At 36.1% G+C, this 20,455-nt stretch overlaps 1 protein-coding gene across 4 annotated transcripts in view; it reads right to left on the bottom strand.

Moving 5' to 3' along the window:
- LOC106471295 (transcription intermediary factor 1-alpha-like) overlaps positions 1–20,455 on the bottom strand; it is a 60,035-nt gene that overhangs the window by 9,913 nt on the left and 29,667 nt on the right. For all 4 annotated transcript variants that reach the window (XM_022399905.1, XM_022399906.1, XM_022399907.1 and 1 more), the window contains 6 exons: positions 19,799–19,968; positions 18,319–18,554; positions 16,218–16,317; positions 12,769–12,907; positions 7,273–7,359; positions 2,966–3,789 (listed from right to left, as the gene is read on the bottom strand). In XM_022399905.1, the coding sequence (XP_022255613.1) occupies positions 2,966–3,789; positions 7,273–7,359; positions 12,769–12,907; positions 16,218–16,317; positions 18,319–18,554; positions 19,799–19,968 (1,556 nt within the window). The remainder of the gene's footprint in view (positions 1–2,965; positions 3,790–7,272; positions 7,360–12,768; positions 12,908–16,217; positions 16,318–18,318; positions 18,555–19,798; positions 19,969–20,455) is intronic.

The raw sequence follows: 20,455 nt of genomic DNA, 5'->3' as shown, positions 1-20,455 counted from the left end.
TGAAACAATGGATGTGCCCCTAGGTGTAGAGTGGCTAGGACACAACAAACCATACTTGGCAAGTCAACTCCATCCAAAACCCATGCCACTGGGAACCGACATCCAAACATGGGCAGGATGAGGATCATACCATCCTCACCTCATGTTTAAGAGACCACTATGCTTCCTGAGCATGACACATGTTAGCTTCAATCTATCAATCTGGGGACTCGACATCTGGTATTGAAAGGATGTCTACATAATATAAATCAACTCCCTCAACAGCGAAACTAACTGGAACCATCCAAAAAGCAATAACATCCTCGGAATAAGATACAATGAGGGATACCAAAAAGGACAGAACTGTAACAATCCCCTTCACCTCCACAATGATCCACAACACGGAAGGAATATGATTGAGGGAGGAATATAGACAATCATAAACATGTGCGAAGGCTTATGTTGGTTGGTTCTACTCTAAATCTAAAACCCAGCCACGGAGTACTTACATCCAATCGAAGGGGTTAACTGCAATTTGACATCTCATTCATTTGTGAGTGTACATTGCATATTGGAGGATAGCACGTCATCTACACCCACAGAAAACCACTGCCCTACTCTGCACTGAATGGTTATAGCCATCTTTGTGTGGAACCCATTCAGGAGGGTGCCTCCATGGTCAACCTCCCCAGTGGCTTGGAACTGGAAAGTGGTAAAGACTCCCATACTCCACTAGAAGAAAGGGGGTGAGAACACAGTGGAGAGTCTGGAGGAAATCATCACCTGAGGCAGTGCAATGGGCGACCACAAACTCCTGTTTTGAAAAGCAGACCATATCAATTTATTCAATACAAAGCATGGCAGGGATGGACAGCTATCCCCTTCTGCTTTATCCATGCAGTCCATGGTTGGTACAGTCTGAAATGGGCAAGTTTATGAAGCAATTTCATCACGAGGTTATTCACCTACAAGCATCTTGTGGAACATCCCATCTCAACAGTGAGCATTGAAAAGCCATGGAAGTTAAAGTGCGAGTCAACATAGCTGTACAGAGAGTGTTCCATATAATAAGTAAATGAAGAGCCCCTGAAAGGAAAAGTATGAATATAAACATACCCGGTCAAAGTCACACTGAAGCCCGAAGAATGGCCACAGGTGGAAGACGAAAACCCGATGAAGAAGAAATTGCAATATGGTGTAAATAATAGGAGATGAACATATTAGGTGTATTCCACATACCCGACTGTACGATTTTCTCCAATGGCCGATAAAGACAAGATTTGAGGGTAAATATAAGGTATCGAATCTGATAAAAAGACATCTGGAACAAATTCAGGGAGGAATAAGCCGACCAATTCAAAAGTTGAACCCCATTAGTGAGGGTAGAAGGGAAAAGATACAGAACAGAGGAAGACTGCCAAGGGATAAAGAGTCAGGAAAGGGTACCACGGAAGGAAGCCGTGCAAGAAACTAAATAGGGATGGGAAGATTGGTCATGTGTAAGGAAGGATGCAGTTCATAGGAAATAGGGGAAAGGGATAAAACATCACATACCTGAGAAGCAAAATCCAAAACGACCATATCAGGCCTAACTGACTACTCAGACAGATCATAGGAAGGCATGGCAAAATCAGGAGGTGGAAATAGGTGATCCAAGTCCTTATCTGCCTGAACAGGCTCAGCTTGTTCAGGAGGAAATGGAGTGAGGTCTGGAGGCAGAGGTTGACCCTTGTAATGTTCAATCTCCAGGCGAATAAATGCAGATAAGTCCCCCGCCAAGTCACCTACATCTGAGGCCTGAGACATAGTGCTAGTTGCAGGTTTGACACCTGAAGTGGTAACACAAACTTCAGAATTCATAATGAGGAAGAGTCAATCAATAATCGAAAGTAGCTGTAACAATGCAGCTGTAATAAACTGGGATTAAAGTGAAGTTGCGAAACAGTCTTAATAGAAACTAGAAGTGAAAATAAGTATGAGTATACTAAAGATGAATGTGAAACTTTAAACAAACAAAAAGGAACACATCTGAGCACAAGCGTTGCCAAGTGAGAAGTGATAGTTCGGTAAAGGCGTATAGAGGGAGTCACATGCATCACATTAGTATGTCACACTCCTATTGGTGGAGAAGTGACGCATATGATTTACATGAGAGACACAATAGAATCATTCAATTCCAATAGGGTGAAGCAGAAGGCTTGTGGCATGCATAAAGAAAAAAATTGCATATAGAGGGCAGCTCCAGACGAGAATAGCTAATCTTGTGAGTGGAGGGAAGTTCCATAATGGAATTCAATTTATGTTTATTATAACTACAATTGATTATTGATTTCAATATTTTTATGTATACTGTAATTCTCATAACCATATTTTTATATAAGCATGGATGAGTGAATATTATACAAAAATACTTCCTCTAACTTAGACAAAACTCATCTAACTTGGAGAGGAGAGATACAGATAACTAGTACAAATTTAGTGAATGTTTACCAAAAATTCAATAATTTTGGTTTCTTCAAGCATTTATGTTTCTAAATTATTTGTTTCACTTCAAACTAAATTCTAGGTTATTAACTGTGTTAATTCTACATGAATAACTAAAAACAACAAAGAATTTCTAAAGATTTTCTAACTGATTATGTTATTGTGATAAAATAAAGATGTTAGCATAGTAACAGTTAACAAATGCTTTTTTTGCAATGATATCCTGTTATAGGGTTAAAATACAGAAATTATAGTAATAATCAACTAATTATTTTTTTCAATAATGCACCTTTTTTTATTTTCTGTGGTTTTCTTTCCATTTCATAAATTGATACAATAAAAATACAAGTGCAATGACTTGGTTTAAAATCCTTCAGAATTTAAAAGCATTTATAGTTTAAAATAATTTATAATTCAAAAGTCTTCAGAATTTAAAGACATTCGTAGTTTAAAATCATTCCTAGCTTAAAAGCATTCATGGCTGAACAGTTCAGTATCTTACCTTGGGGTGGAAGTAAGAGATGGAACGTGACACCGTAGGTGGAATACACGTGGACATGCACCACAACAAAGTAGTTCTCCACCATCATGGCATACTGCACACCAATCTTCAAATGACTCATCACTACTACTCTCTGCATTGTCATCACCAATGGTAACACATTTGTTGATAGGTCCATTTGATGTTTGTTTTTGTTGGTCTTTAGTTTCACAATGAGAAATTTCTAGATGGTTAAAAAGGCTTTTCTTGTTTGGTGCAAAGCTAACATCATGTGTTTCTTGTAGAATTCTGCATCTCACGTCTCTTGATGCTGGCAAACTTTCTTGGCTACTGCTATTTAATAAACTTCTGACATAAATATCACAAGATTTGCTTCTAGTTAATGAAGCTGAAGATACAGGCAAGATTTCCTGGCTACTGAAGGTTTGTAAACTTTCAAAAGAGAGGTCACAAGATTTGCTCCTTGCCAATAAAGTTTGAGGTACATATAAAGCTCCTTCGTTTCTATTGTCTTGTACACTTTCAACAGATCCATCACAAAATCTGCTCTTATCCAATAAAATAGGTAAATTTCTCAAACTATCTGTTTTTGCAACTGAATTATCTATATGTTCCATTTCTTCATGACTATTTACTTCCAAGTTTTTCAATTCATTTGTCTTTTCTGTGATGGACTTCAGAGTTTCCACTTCACTAGGGAGATGTACAGAGCCATCACTTCCTGTAATTGATATGATTATAGGGCAAGCCTCTGATGTTGAAGAAATGGGACTGTGATTGTTACATTCTTGGATTTCTGGATTCAAACTTTCAGTGTCGAAAACCTAACAAATGTATAAAAATATTAACTACAATCTGATGCTTCAGAAAAATCCACTCAATTTAGAACTGTATGGATCAGTATATTGATTATGTAAATATTTTCTTAAACTAACAGAATAGGTATTCACAATAAAACAGTGAATACAGAAAGCCTGATGCCAAAGACAACTACATTAAATCACTCGAGAAATACCTTTTTTTTAGAAGAAATACTTATTAATAAGTGAAATGTGAAATCAATGGAAGATTAACAAAACTGATCATCAGTGTTGCCTCCATGATATTCTACAAGTATTATAAACAAATTTTTTGTTAGATTATAAAACCACATTTCTTCATTACATTAAGTTTTGTACACAAAAAAAAACTGTTATTACCACTGGGAAACATTTTGTTTACCTCTTAACCTGGTTGAAGTACACCAGCAATGTACTTTTGATAACAAATTTTTGTGTTTTTATTCTAATCTACTTTTAATACTGTTTAATAAATACAATTGAAGTGAGACAATTTTGTAGCCTCGTTCATCTCAAAGTTTATTATAAAGAAATTTAAAAAATAATAATTAGAATAAAATTACAATTAGTGGCTTTCAAAGAATTTTTTAAAATCTCATGACTTGTAACTTAGCCTAGAACTTAAAATTACTTTCGAAGTAGTTAAAATTCAAAGGAGATATTGCTAATAATAAAGAAGCTTTGAACATTTGAGAACACACTTATTCCATCTTTGGAAAAATCTGAAAATAATGGCATACAAATGTCTTTAGACCTAAAAGTTAACATTTTCCTGAACTGAAAATGTACTTCCAATAGATACTTACCTCCTCTTATAAAAAAGCTTTCTCGACTTGTACTGCTTTCTATCAGCATCTAAGCTTCATTACTCCCACTTCATGCAAATAATCATGCAGAAACCCTCCACCAATAACTAGCACCTTCTCTAATCATGCACATGTTAATGTCTTTGAGATTGTTCAAAACTAACCAATCCAAATCACACCGCAAGTTGGGCGGATGGTGGGAAATGTTAGAGAAGGTAAGTATCTATTGGAAATACATTTTCAGTTTAGGAAAATATTAAGCTCCAATACAATATATTACCATATCCAATGAAAATCTAAGATACTACATTGAAATGGTGGAGGGCCAGTGAGAAAATGAACTCCCTTTAGGAAGCACCTAAAGGAAGACCATTGTGTGTGATAAGTGAAGTATTTGTGTTCCACAAATACTAAGTATATACATATTTAACGGTTTTCAAGAAGTACATTTTATTTTTTTAATGTATATCACATACAGTATGGAGAAAGCAGTAAACTGAAAATGTTATAAAAAACATAGAAAATCCAAGATCGAATTAATCTTAGTGAAGAGACAAGAGGCAGATGGAAGGAAGGAGGTGAGCCTAGATGGGTGTTCATTTCCAGTGCAAAACCTGGTGGCATTGGGAATTTTGTCATCCAGTCTGTGGTAAGAAGAGAATACCCAGCCATACACAAATGAGAAGTTGTGTCTTGTCCAGCTACAACCAACACCAGATCCAGTGGGAACCAAGATCCAGCAGACAGTAGGAAGAGGAACCACAAGTTTGGAGTTGCATCTCCAATCCAAAACCTGACAGCATTGGGAATTTTACATCCCATCCGCAGTATAAGGAAGGTATCAGCCAAATACATGTGAGGACTTATGGGGCCGGACCATCTCCGACAAACATCTGATCCCGAGGAACTGACATATGGAAGATGATAGGAAGAAGGTTTTTTCTTGTTATATTTTATTTTATACATCTCAGCTGGAGGGGGCAAACTGCACTATATATATGGGTGAGTACTACATCCAATACCTGGCAGCATCTAGAATTATACATCAGGTCCGTGGTAGGAAGGGCATCATGCCATTGACACCCACAGAATACCATTGCCCTACTCTCAACTGAGTGGTATGGTGCACACTCAGGAGGACAGACCTCCAGGATCCACCACCCCAGTGATTATGAATTGGTAAGTGGCCAGGACTCGCATGTTCCACTAAAAGAAGGTGGAAACTAATACGATGGAGAGTACAAAGAATTGTAGCACTGAAGACAGTGCAACAGGTAATCATGATGCCCAATACTGAAAAGCAGAGTGATCATGTTGATGGAGTGAATCATCCAACACTTGGCAGTGTCTGGAATTGTACATCAGGCCCACAGTAGGACAACGTCAAACACCATGGATCATCAGAGATGGGCAGTGATCCCTCTCTGCTTTACTCCTGTTAGTCCACGAGTTTATGGTCTAGGACAAAAAATATTTATGATACAAAAGACCATGAGGTACACCTACAAGCAGTCCAACAGAACACCCCATCTCAAAAGTGGGTGTAAAATGACCTTGTGACTTGGGAATTAGTATCTTTGTATACATGTTTTATCGATGCATAGAGGACATAGTGAATAGAGTCAATCAACAAACATCTGGCAGCATCTCAAATGGTATATCAGATCCACAGTAAAAAGAGTCTCAACATCACATCCATCTAGCATGTTCACAGATCATACAGTGAGGATTTAAGACAAAGTATGCCTGGTCAGGCCACACTCACTACAGAGTGGGATCCAAATATGCAATAAAGTCCCCTGCAAAGAAAAGAAACTGAATGGAGTACTTACCACCACACATGACAGTTACAGCGCTGATGATGTCTCACCAAGGGAAGATGGAAATGTGCAGTTACAAACATAGTAAGGTGACAGATCTGATGGTAAGAAAACATGAAAAAGGTGACAATTATCAGGAGAAAGGGAAGAAAATGCTAGGCAAATGAACTGGCAAATCCAACCCAGAGGGATGATTGGAAAAGGTCAGAGGAGAGGTGAGGATTTCACAGAAAAGACAAATGGATTCAAGAACCATAGAAGAATGCAGTACATGTCATATACCTTCAGAGAGCCCAAACCAGATAAAGTAGGTGGTGGGTCATAGAAAATGGGAGATAAGTACAGAACATAACATACCTGAATAACAAATCCATCAAAATGGAATGAGGTCTGGGCAAATCCCCCAAAACAACAAATTCAGGAGGGAAGGGGGAAAGACTCTCCAAATCCAAAACTAAAAGATCACTGAAAACCTTGTTAGAACAATCATCAGTGTGTTCTGATTTTTGCATGAAATTGGTCAACTCCCAATGGACCAGAGTTGTCACTGCATAGGCCAAAAATCATGGTTTTGGAAAATAATGATTTAAAGTAATTACAGAACTTCTGTGTATGTGATATCATTTATCAAACATAACCATAACATACAAAATTCCCAATGGAAAGTTGTCTATAATGTAGAACTAGTTTTATGTGTGGTTTCCAAATAAATAAAAAACATTGTTACCTTTAAAGGACAAATTTCAATGGCTAAGTTTCACGAATTAATTGTGTTGTGCTAAAACTCACAAACAAACTGTAAAAAATTAAAATAATTCAGAAATCTACAGTTTAAGATGTACCTTTTTTTGAAAGAAACTAGGTCTTATGTTGTCTTGCAAAATACCAGCATCAGATACCTTCCTTTGTGATTGATCAGCAAATTCACTCTGAAATACACATAAATGTTCAAATAATGCAAAATTGTGAAAAATTGTTCTATATTGATGTGTCCAAGATGTAAATTGTAAAGTTACTTTTTTTTTAGTTATGTCTAATGCAATATGTCCAACTTTAATGAAAAATAACTAATTTACAGGCAACCAAAAAAAACAATAAAATTATAACAAATTGAATAATTCTTATGAAAAAAAAGAGGTTGGACAGAAGCTTGGATGTTATTACTGAAATTTCCTTCTGCTTTTCATAAATTAATGTTAAACACGAGATTAGATAGAAGTTTCGATGTGTATTTCACAACCTTTTACAAAGTTACATTCAAGATTTAATTAAACTACTTTATTATACATGTACATGGATAAACTTGGCATCAAAAAGTAGTTAATAAATCAAATTTTAATATTATATAAATTTTATGTTCTTAATTTTATAAGAAAATGTTTTTTTTTTAAATCCTCAATCTCCCATAGTATGAGAATTGTGACATTTGTTACCTAGGTCTTCCCCCTTCTCTAAATATATTTACCACCCCTGTCTGAAACATGGAACTTAATGTAAAGTTAATATTTTCCTATACTGAAAATATACTTTCAAGAAGTACTTACCTCACATCCATAGCTATTCTCATTCAGGGCTGCCCTCTATATGCAAAAATTGTTTCACATGCCACAAGCCTTGAACTCCCATGTACCTCACAATTAACATGGTTCAATTGAGTCTCGCATGTAAATCATCATGTGACAACTCTCCACCAATAGGAGTGTGACACACCCTCCTGACGCACGTGACTCCCTCTATTCGATTCTACCAAACTATCACTTCAAGAGCGATAACATTGTGAGAGAGATAAGCACCTATCAGAAATATATTTTCAGTATAGGAAAATAATATATTCTAATACGGTACATTTCCTCCGCTCACATGTATAGCTAGACTCCCACAATAAGTTGGCAGAAGGATCAGTGTGAGTTATATAAATAAGTATCCAGAGAACACCCATGAAGTGTGATCCCCATTGGGAGAAGAACACACATGAGAGACAACTCCACTTCTTTACTAGGTATACTCTGCACCCAGTGCAGTGTGGAAATAGGCATTGCATACTTGAGTGAAAAGTGGGAGGTGCATGAACAAAATAAAGAGAACAACTAGGTGGGTGTCGAATCTGAACCACAATATACTGGAATCTCAATCCCAGTTAAAAAAGACTGTAGAAGAACCATCTATAGACAGGAATGTGGAGAAAGTTAAAACAGATGTGCTCCAAGGTATAGAGTGGTTAGGGCATGATGAACTGTATGCAGCCAGTTAACTCCAGTCCAAAACCAAGCAGCATCACGATTACAACTTCCAACCTGTGGTAGGAAGAGGGTCCACACCACATCTTAACCTCAAGTTGAGTAGAAAGAAATGATATATACTTGTCAAACTGACCCAACTAAATGGGGCACATGCAAAAATCCACAACCATCCATACAGCTGGGAAACCAAGATCCAAATGACAGTATGAAAAGAATGTTCCAATGTGGCAGTTCATCTCACACAAAATCCAATCCAATTGGAACCCCTCAGCTGAACAGCAGCCTCAGAAAGGGGAAACTCTGGAGTGGAGTACTAGAGGGAGAACTTTCGCTCCAAACAACACCAACCTCTGTCTAGGAGTGCACGGAGGTGGAGAATAGGAGGCAAAACTACAAACTTGGAGGTAGGATGAGGAATCACAACCAACACATGTGAGAATTTATGTTGATTGGTTCAGCTCTAATGGATCGCTTCTGTAAGACATATGTAACCTCACCCTACAGATATAAGCTCACAAAAGCTCAGCACAGAATCGACCTCGAGACCCACCACATGGAGGTGGAGTGTATGCATTTGAAAATATGTACAACATCATCCCCCCAGATAGGATCACACATAAGTTGGAGTGTAATGCTAACTTCCAGGTTCCATTGCATGGAAGTGAATCACCTCTTCAAAATCTATGCAATCTCACTTTCCAGATAGAACAACACAGAAGCTAGGCACACCATCAACCTCCAAAACCTACTGCATGAAGGTGCAGTGCATGATTGGAGGATTACACACCATCTGCACCAGCAGAATACCACTACTCTGCTCTCTACTGAATGGAAATGATCACATTCAGAAGGACACCTCCATGGTCCACCACCCGAGTGGCTCGGAACTGGAAAGTGGCAAGGACTCCCATATTCCACTAAAAAAACAAGGGGAGATAAAATGCAATGGAGAGTCCTGAGGAATGCCAACACCAGAAACAGTCCAAGGGGTTACCATATATTGAAAAGCAAACCACCCCTGATTTATTCAATAAAAGGGAGAGCAGGGATGGGCAGCTATCCCCTTCTGCTTTACCCATGTAAGTCCATGGGTTAGTTTGGTCCAGAATGGGAATATTAATGAAGTAAATATATTGCAAGGAAAACCTATTAGCTATCTTGTGGAACACCCCATCTCAGCAGTGTGCATTATTGGCCATGGGTATAGATATTGGCCATAAAGTACAGATTGGAGATACATGATGCATACCTGAACAGGCAATGCTCACCACTGAGCAGGACCTGAATCCTGGAAGGAAAAGGAAAAGAATGAAAAAATCTTCTGACAAGACTTGGATCATCCAAGAATTGGTAGTGAATAACCATCACAGGGGAACAAAATCGGCCAAACGTGCCCTCAATGGACTGGAAACCACCTTATAGTCATTGGAACTGCTGGTAACGATGAACCGAATGTCAAGACACACAGCAACATTTCGAACCCCTAGTGGTGGGAAATGATAAAAGATGGGAGGCTGCAGAACTAGAAACAGTTATGGGAGAGGTCATAGTATCAGAATGAGACAAACGAGTAACCAAAGACTAAAGGGTCGATTGTGAGCTCACACAGTCTACATGTGATTCCAAAAACTTTGGAAAATCTCCAAAAACAAAGCCAATGGAGAAAAGAAGCCATCCAGAAGTTACGAAGATAAGGGGAAAGTAGATGAACCTGTGAAAAGAAAGCATCCTTCCCAATAACATCCCAACAGCAACAAAGGTATAGAGCTGAGGACAACAACAGCACCAAGGAGGAGTAAGGAGGGAAAGTGTATCCCCAAAAAAACCCTCAAGGGAATGGTGGAGTGCTTCAGAAAGAAGGTGTATGTTGAACAAGTACTGTAGGAGAGTTGTAAGGGTAAGATGAAGGTGGGAAAAATGGACAGGGGAGAAATGAATAGAATTATCAGGGACAGCCCCCACATTGGCAAAAGTGACTCCAACTGCTGGGAGTCAAGAAAGGGTTGATCAACTTGCTGATAAGACAAAGCATAATGAAAAGAAGTCCATGGAGAACAAGGCAAGCTAACACCAGCCCTCAAATGAGAAACAAAATGCTCAGCATAAACCTGATGTTGGGGAAAGAAGGGAAAACAAAAGATTCAAATGACAGGTATCATGTAAAAAAGGAAAGAACAGTATCATATGAAAGTGGTTAAAACGGAACACACATGAGAAAGCATACTCAAAACGACAGATTTAGGCCTAGCAGATTTCATAGGAGATGCATGGGATGGCATGACATAGTTAGGAGGAGGAAAATGGCTGTTAAAATCCTCCTCCTCAAGAAGAAGTTCAGACAATGCAGGAGGAACCAGAATATTATTGGGAGTGAAAGGATGCCTCATATAACAATCAATTTCCCAACGAATGATCGCCAAAAAATCGTCAGTCGAGACCCCCAGACCTGAAGCCAGTGATGGCACTTAAAGGTAATAATATCAGAGTTGTAAAACACAATGAAACACAATAAACATGTGAAAAGAGCATAACTGAAAAATATCTGCACTCAATCACTGCCTAATGAGAAGTGATAGTTTGGTAGAATTGAATAGAGGGAGTCACATACATGATGATTTATATGACAGATGCTGTTGAACCACATTGATCTTGGGGTATGCAGGAGTTGAATGTTTGTGGCATGCGAAAAAATTTTTGAATATACAAAAAAGCACTGAACGAGAATAGCTATACATGTGAGAGAAGGTAATGTACTATATTGGAATTACTCATTATTATAATAAAGATATCACTGAGGCAAATTCTCATTTTTATAGTCTTCAGTCGTAATGTTTATAGTCATAAACTAAAAAATCAGACCCACTTGCCATGTCCACATCCTCTCTTTCACAAATTTGCCAATAATTCTTTCTGAAATTGTATACTATATCAATTATAACCAACAGTAAGGCAAAGTCTTAATCTATCAAATGATGTATAATGCTACCTTGTTTTCAGTTTTTGTCTTCAGATTGAAAGTTTATCTTATGGTGTTAAGACTGATCAGCAAAGAGAATTAACTTAAGCCTCTTTTGCCTTAGTTAGAAAGCCAGTTAAATTGTAATAGTAATAGGACATTGTTTGCTTTGTGTATGTTGTTATTCTGTGTTCATAGGTGAATTATTTAAGTAAATAAAAATTTGTGCACTAGTATCATCATTATAAAATAAAAGTAGGCTTAAATTTCATCAGCAATTGACAGCAAAAAACAAGAAGTCAAAGGTAAGTACTACATTTCTTGTTTTTCATGTATATTTTTATTTATAGTAAAAAATGTAACTAAAATTTTAAAATTAGAAAATTATTAGTTTAAATTATGCAAGATAATGAAAAAATAATAATAATAAAAATTCTTCATGAGATATGTTCATGAGCAGCTCATGTCATTCAATACAGTAACATGAGCTACACGTTCGCTGAGCGATTTGCAACTTGTGTGGTGAGATTATCAGATGAAGATGATTTAAAAGGCAATAAAATTAAATATAAACAGATGTAAACTGTTATGAGCTTTAAGCTATTTAGGATAAACAACTGTAGTTTTTCTGTTACAGTCTGCAGTCATTTTAGAAATAGAAAAAGGATAATTTAGATTTTGTGTGTGTGTGTGTTTACAAGTCAATCAAATCGACTAAGTCCCTACAGAGTTATGGTAGAGAAAATAACAGATAAAACATAAAGTTTTACCAAAAAATAATTTTTGGATATTTATTTGAGAGATTTTAGAGGTTACTCATATGAAACTTGAAAATTTTCAGATAAAGAAAAGTATTTTTAATCTTAACACTTTGCACTCAGAGCAGACAGCACTTCTGACTCCATATATTCATGGACAAATCTTTAGTAAGAATTCTTAATTAAAAAATTTGATTTTCTGTGTACAAAAGACTTGTAATGTTTACTGTAAGCTTGCGAAACTTTGTGAAGATATACAAAACATATTAAAAGTTATAGAAACTCTGATAATTGCTTTTATAGTTAAAAGGTCAGTCACAACAAATGACCCCATATGGAAATAGTTAAGTGGTATGATGAAAAATCCAGATCTGAACATCTTACCAAAGTTCTAGAGGCAGTGTAAACAACTGATTCTTTATCTAGAAGTGAATAGGATGGAACTTTGGCACCAAAACATTGATTTGGTTGGATTCCAGACTCTTGTTTCACACTCAAATTTAGTAACGTTTTTTCAGCTGACCTAAGAAAAGAAACAATGCTTCAAGTAAAAAAATACACTTTATAACAGATGAGCGAAAATATAAAAACAATAATATATTTATATTTATAAATATAAAACACCAAAATGCTGGGTATGTGTGGGAAAAGTATTCAAGACAACAAATGTGAAAGATGAACAAAAATTTCTTTTTGTGTGCAAACAAAAATACAAGGTAAAAAATACAAACACACACACACACATACATACATATATATATAATATAAACTATTAGAGGTTTTAAAGCAACCAAATCTTTTAGTGCTTTTTTTTCCCCAGAAAGATAAGTCTCTCCAAAAGTCAGGAATATTTCTCTTTAAGATAATATTTCATACTAATAGTAGTGTGACGAGAAAATGACCTTTATGGCCACTCTTAGCTCAATATTTATACATTTGGATGTCAAATAGACTAAATAGAACAATAGCATTTCGAAAATTAATTCTTATCATAGTTCTAAAAATAAATTTAAAAACTTCTCCAAACCAAATATGGGTTATGAAAACATATGAGCTTCTAGATCTTTGATACTAACAGCTTCTAATAGTATAATAGTGTTTCATTCACCTTCAAATGAACAAACCGGTTAACATCATACAAATGAAAATGGAAGCAGAAACACCACTGGCTTATGAATAAACCACAGAACAAAGGGGCCTCTCCTTCATAACTAGAACCTTCTGATGAAGGTATATTAAGATACTGAGCATAAACACATAACACAGAAGTACCACTTAAGCTACATTACAGGGACAGTGAAATAATCAAAACTTAGAGAAACTGGTCCACTTGATACAAAAAAATGTATTTTCGTGTACAATTTGCCAGCTTAGATAAGATATTCATTCCACAACAATTGTTATTCCAACACATACAAGTTAGCATTTTCCTACACTGAAAATGTATTTCCAACAGATACTTACCTCTACTCACAAAACAGCTTTACTCGACTAGCACTGCCCTCTATTAGCACAGATTTTCAATGCATGCCACTGACCTTCCACCTCCAGCTTCTGCATATTCACATGCAAATGATCATGCAGTAGCTCTCCAACATTAGGAGCACAATACCACTCCTATTGTAACCAACATCCTCTTTGTACCTGGACTTGTTAATCACTTGAGATTGGTCAGAAGACCTAAAACATATATCATCAGAAATTGAGAGGCTGGGTGGGAAATGTGAGAAGAGGTAACTATCTATCGGAAACACATTTTCAGTGTTGTATAATGCAAACTTCCGATACGATATCTTACCTCCTCTCACAAAATAGCTTGAATCCCTCATTAAATTGGTAGAGGACCAATAAAAAAATTTCCTCCTTTAGGAAGTGCCTAATGAGAGACCAGGAAATGTGGAACCAAACGAGAAAACATCACACCTCAGTGGGAGACCACACCACACCTGATCCAGGTATACTCTTCGCTCTTTTATGGCAGTGTCATAAACATAAAAGGAAGAAAAACATGAAGAAATTCCAGAAAATGTATGACCAATGAATGAGACTCCTGAGTGTCGAGTGGCTAGGGCACAACAGACCGTAGTGGTAGTTTGACTTCATCCAACACCAGACGATATCTGGAATGGTACACCATATCCACAGTAGGTAGAGGAACACCTACCTCTTCACCTCGAAATGGGAATTGGTAGGGAAGATAAGGTTCCATACCAAAATCTGTCTCCACTTGTGTGCATTTCCCATACAGCCAACACCGGATCCACCAGGAACCAACATCCAGCAGATGGTAGGAAGGGGGAAAGCCCCAGCAGGATGACATCTCCAGTCCAAAAACTTCACAGCAATGTGTGTGGTCCTTCCAGTCTACAGTAGGAGGAGGATATCTGCCCATACACAAGCAGAAAAATGTGCTGCATCTAGCTACAGTCAACACCAGATCCACTGAGAACTGACATCCAGCAGATGGTAGGAAGATGGAATGTAAACCCAGGTTACATCTCCAATCCAAAACTTGGCAGCAGTGGGCATGTGTCATCCAGTCTGTGGTAGAAGGAGGGAGGGATACCGGCCAGCACAAATGTGAGAACTTACTTAGCTGGACCATCTCCAACCAACACTGGACCCACCATGAATGAGCATCCAGAGGTTGATAGGGAGGAGGAATGTCTCAACCAGAGGGGCAAACTGCAATAACAGATATATATACATATATTCATGACATATCAAAGGGCTTCAACCAAAACCTGGCAGCATCTGAAATTGTACATGAGGTCTGCTATATAAATGGCATCATGCCATCTACATGATATTAGTCATGAGCAGGCCATCTCCAACCAAACCCAGTCTCACCAGGAAGGTACATCCAGAGGATGGTAGAAAGGAGGAATGCCATGGTAATAAAAAACAATTGATCAGTTATATAGATAGCAATAAAACATAGTGCTACAACCCAAACCTACCCCTTAATTGTTTAGTCTTGGATAACCATAAAACAGAGACACACAACCAACACATGGCAGCATCTGGAATTGCACATCAGGTTCATGGTAGAAGGGCTACAACATAAATGACATTGAGCATGGTTGTAGGATATACAGTGCAGATTTAAAAAAAAACAAGTACACCTGGTCAGACACCACTTACCACAGAGTAGGATCTACAATACACTAGCAAAAGGCCCCAGAAAATGTAAGAAAATTAAAAAAAAAGCAACCTTTCACAATACCAAAATGAAAAACTTTAAATAAAAAGTAAAGCCAGTAGTGTAACAGAAAACATCAACAAATCTGCAAGCAAAAACCAGCACCTCTGTATAATACTACTGCCAATGGAGAAGATTAATGAGTGCAGATGTGAAGAGGGAACTGGTTACAAGAGGAGTGGTGTCTCACTCCTATTGGTGGAAAGTTGCTGCATGATCATTGGTATGTGAATATGCAGAAGCGGGAGGTGGAAGGCTAGTGTAGTGTGTTGAAACTTTGCACCAATAGAGGGCAATGCTAGTCGAGTAAAGCTATTTTGTAAGAGGAAGTAAGGTATTGTATCAGAAATAATGTTTCAACAAGTACTGTGCTTTTCATATGCCTGCATAATAAAGTCTAGTTGTAAGTGAAATGTATCATTGGCAATGGATATCGATATTGCAGACATAGTGTTGTCCAATTACTATTATACACTTTTCTTCTTCATGAAAAGCCTTGAGCAATCAAATAAGGGATGTAGTGTTAAAAAATACAATGAGCCTAATACTACTGTCCCATGACAAATATAACTTTTTATTAGAAAATATAAATACAAAACATAATGGAACTGCAGAAAATTTGAAAACTTACAATGGTAGAGTTGAGCACACAGCTGTGTTTCTTTCATTCAGTGACAGAAGACCAGGAGTTCCTAGTTTTAGATGTGGTGTTACAGTGTTGTTCAGAGACCCTAAAGTCCAAGAAAAATGTCATTGAGACTGAAGGTAAACAAGTATCTTCAAATATGAGTAACAGAGATAGAATGTTCTGCCATAACAACTAACTTCAAATGAAATTCTTCCTCAAACAACTGATAATGTCTCTACTGTTGTAGTTATGTGCGAGTCTATTTATTTACTAGAGTAACATTACAAATTATTACGAATTATTAACAATTGTAATAATTATTACAAATTACAAACACATGGAAGAAAAGCACTGACACATAAATATACCTCAAATACAGTACACATGAAATGACATAGCTTTTAAAATCGAAATGGTATAAGATAAAGGATCACAACCTTGCAATTTAAGTTGTACTAACTCTTTGTTCCATAATTATAAAAACATTTTGCTGCATAGCATCCAACCATTACTTATGAAGCACATACCAATATCTTGACTACAGTCTTAAAATATTTTAAGAATATCTGAAGAAACTGACAGCCTCTATATTTAATCAAAACATATTTTTGAATTAGCATACATAAACAATTCAAATAAAATCTTCTATGACTTAGCATATATATATTTTAAAGTGTTTAGGTTTAACATGTATGAGTTTTAGCAGAGGCTTTGTAGCATCATCATTAAGCTGAATAAATTTAGGTTTCAAGATAAAATCAATATCCCCATTTTGGGTTTTATGATAAGATCAATATCCTGGATGGATTTAGGTTTCAAGATAAAATCAATATCCCCATTTTGGGTTTTATGATAAGATCAATATCCTGGATGGATTTAGGTTTCAAGATAAAATCAATATCCCCATTTTGGGTTTTATGATAAGATCAATATCCTGGATGGATTTAGGTTTCAAGATAAAATCAATATCCCCATTTTGGGTTTTATGATAAGATCAATATCCTGGATGGATTTAGGTTTCAAGATAAAATCAATATCCCCATTTTGGGTTTTATGATAAGATCAATATCCTGGATGGATTAGGTTTCAAGATAAAATCAATATCCCCATTTTGGGTTTTATGATAAGATCAATATCCTGGATTTAGGTTTTAAGATAACATCAATAAACTAGATTTAAGTTTTAAGATAAGATCGATATCCTGTAGTTAGGTTTTAAAATAACGTTGATATTTTTTTAACACGTTCCTCAGGAGCGAATGGGTATCTTTACACTACAATTTGTTGAATATTAAAAGTAATTTCAATCCAAAAACTTCCTAAGATGGTGATTTTGGACATATCTTTGCAAGACAACTTCGAGACAAGTTTTTCATTTGTCAATTGATAAAGTTTTAAGTGAAATAAAGCATCCTCAAGTCTCCATACTAGCTGGTACTAAGGTCTAAATACTGGGAGTAAATTCAGTATATATCAATAAAGCAATATTCTTAGCATCATTAATTAAGCAACTGACAACTTTTTATGCTTCTGCTATCACCTTTTTTATGTTTAGCTTTCAATTAAGATGCAAACGATATCACCTTTGATTTGGTAAAGAAGGTCGAAGCATCACATTAGTCAGCAGTGGTATGAACAGACAGGAACAATTTGAAACCAGCTACAGGCATAATATTGTACTCGACTTCCTGCACACTATCTACCAAGGTAGTTCTAAATGGTTCCTGAAACCTCTGCGAGCCATTTGGAGATTTCCATACTTCTTGTGCTTAGCTGTTAAGCTCATGATATTCTGAAGGATTTCAGTCACCTTACCACTTCAAATCACTCTTTGCAACCCCAACGTTAAAAAAGTGTGGGAAATACCTTCTTTTTAGCCAATAAAAATGTCCAAAAAAATTTTAGTTCAAATTTTTTAAAACCGGATTGGGTAGTTGTTGTTTTTCAACAAAAATGTCCCCCACTGGCTCGTGAGGGGCCTGTTAAATAAGCTCAGTAAATGGTGGTTATAGATAAAAAGTAAATATCTTCTTTTTCAGTTAAAAAGAAGACATTGAACTTCCTAATAAAATACCTTTTTTATCTTTAATAAAATGGGGTATCACCTGTTTGTGTAGTGGAAATCACAGATCTTTGCTCAGAAGACTGGATGTAAGGAACACTAATACTAGTGAATCCTAATGAATTATCAGTGGTAACAGTAAATATGTTTTTTTCTAAACTTGTACCACCAGTGTTAGATTGAAATTCTCCAGCTGAAGATGTTGAATCTCTGAGAGCAGATACTTGTGACAGTTCTCGTCCAGGTGTAGTGTCTGAAGTTTCCAAAATATGGCTTACCCTTATATTCAAATAAAGAAAGGAGAAAGTTAGATCATTACATGCAACATACAAACACATAAATGTAAATTAATGTTGAACTCAAGTCTAGTAGTCACAGTAATCATATTAACCCTGTACCAACAATCCAGAACAACAACAGATAAGTAAAAGGTTCAAGCCCTGTTTAGTCTTAAGTTTTCCACTTCTTTAGAAAGTATTACTAGTATGCCTGAAAATGTATCACCCTTACCATTTATATAGTTACTTTACAGGTGCTAATCTATATATCTAATATCTCGATATCTGTCTGTCATGCTCTTTATCTCCTGAACAGTTCATTGTAGAAAACAAATTATACATCAGAATGCTTCAAGTATACACTACAAAAATATTAATCATTTTTTGCAATTTTTCAAATTTCATATCAATATCAACATCAATCTGTCAGTCTTCGTATGTACTAAATAATCTATCTCAGAAAGAAAAACTTATTAAGAATAAAAATGTTTGTTTTTGTGAGGGAAGTTCATATAAAACTGGACTTCCTTCATCAACTGACAGAATGAAATATTTTGAAGGTAGATGCATGAATGGAAAAAGCACATAAGGAAAGGAATGTGCTTCAGTATATATTTGTTGTTGTTCAGTTGTTGTTGTTTTTCTCATGCATGATTTCATTGTATGATGAAGAATAAACTGATTTGAATTGAATTTAATATCTCCCATTTGACATTTTTTAAAAAAATGACAACTGTTAAAAAGTGCTCATTTTGGTAACAGTCTATTCTTGCACTCACTAAACTGACAAGGAACGGTGGCATCCATTGGTTAAAATCCCCATGGCTACTAAGCAAACCTGAGCACTCTATTGTGCTGTATGCACCCATTGAATCAAAACCCAAATATTTTTGCCAACGTTGCATTGCAGTCAGTCATCTTAGCTTGAAAACAAATGCAATGCAATTTTCCTTATTGGAATAACAAAAAATGGTTGTAAATGGTCCACTAGACAATCATATTGCATATATGCTCTGATTCAAGGAATTGGGTTGACTGCACATACTTATTCATCACATTTTTAGGAAAATTACCATTGAATTGTTTCAATAGGCATCTGCTAATATATTAAATACATTACACAAATTCAAAAGACAGAAACCTGATACAGGTTTTCTAAATAGTACTTAATGATATATATTTAATAAAAAACATTCTAAGCCTATTTATTCATAATCAACATACAGCACTAATATACAAACTTACCAAGGCTTGAAAGTTGAAGAGGTGGATGACAGTAGCTGAGAAAAGACCTGTGTGTTACGATGTTGTGATGTTGATGTCAGATTATTACAATGTTGTAGCTGACCTAATAACGAGCTGCTAGTATTGGATTGAGAGGTTGGTGAACTTAATGTGCTAGTGACCTGAGTATTCTGTGAGAAAACCAAAGAATTAAATGCAGATTAATTTAGTTGAAGAGTGGATGCAATAACAAGAACTGGGCACTGTAAAAGAGCAGCAATTAATTCCAGATAGTAAATTCAGAAGCCTATATGAAATCCATTTAAACTCATTAGTGAATTTAATAGAAGCTTTCTCAAGTATGTCATCTACAAGCTATACTGACTAAAGTAGGAACTAGACATATATCATCTACAAACTATACTGACTCAAGCAGAAACTATATGTATACCATCTACAAGCTATACCAGCTAAAGTAGGAACTAGACGTAATCATCTACAAGCTATACAGACTAAAGTAGGAACTAGACGCATATCATCTACAAGCTATACTGACTAAAGTAGGAACTAGATGTATGTCATCTACAATCTATACTGACTAAAGTAGGAACTAGACGTACGTCATCTACAAACTATACTGACTAAAGTAGGAACTAGACGTACGTCATCTACAAGCTA

This window comes from Limulus polyphemus, unplaced genomic scaffold (genome assembly GCF_000517525.1).
Source record: "Limulus polyphemus unplaced genomic scaffold, Limulus_polyphemus-2.1.2 Scaffold4522, whole genome shotgun sequence".
NCBI lineage: Eukaryota > Metazoa > Arthropoda > Merostomata > Xiphosura > Limulidae > Limulus > Limulus polyphemus.
Note: the sequence above shows the minus strand (reverse complement) of the source record. Positions and strands in the feature narration are given on the sequence as shown.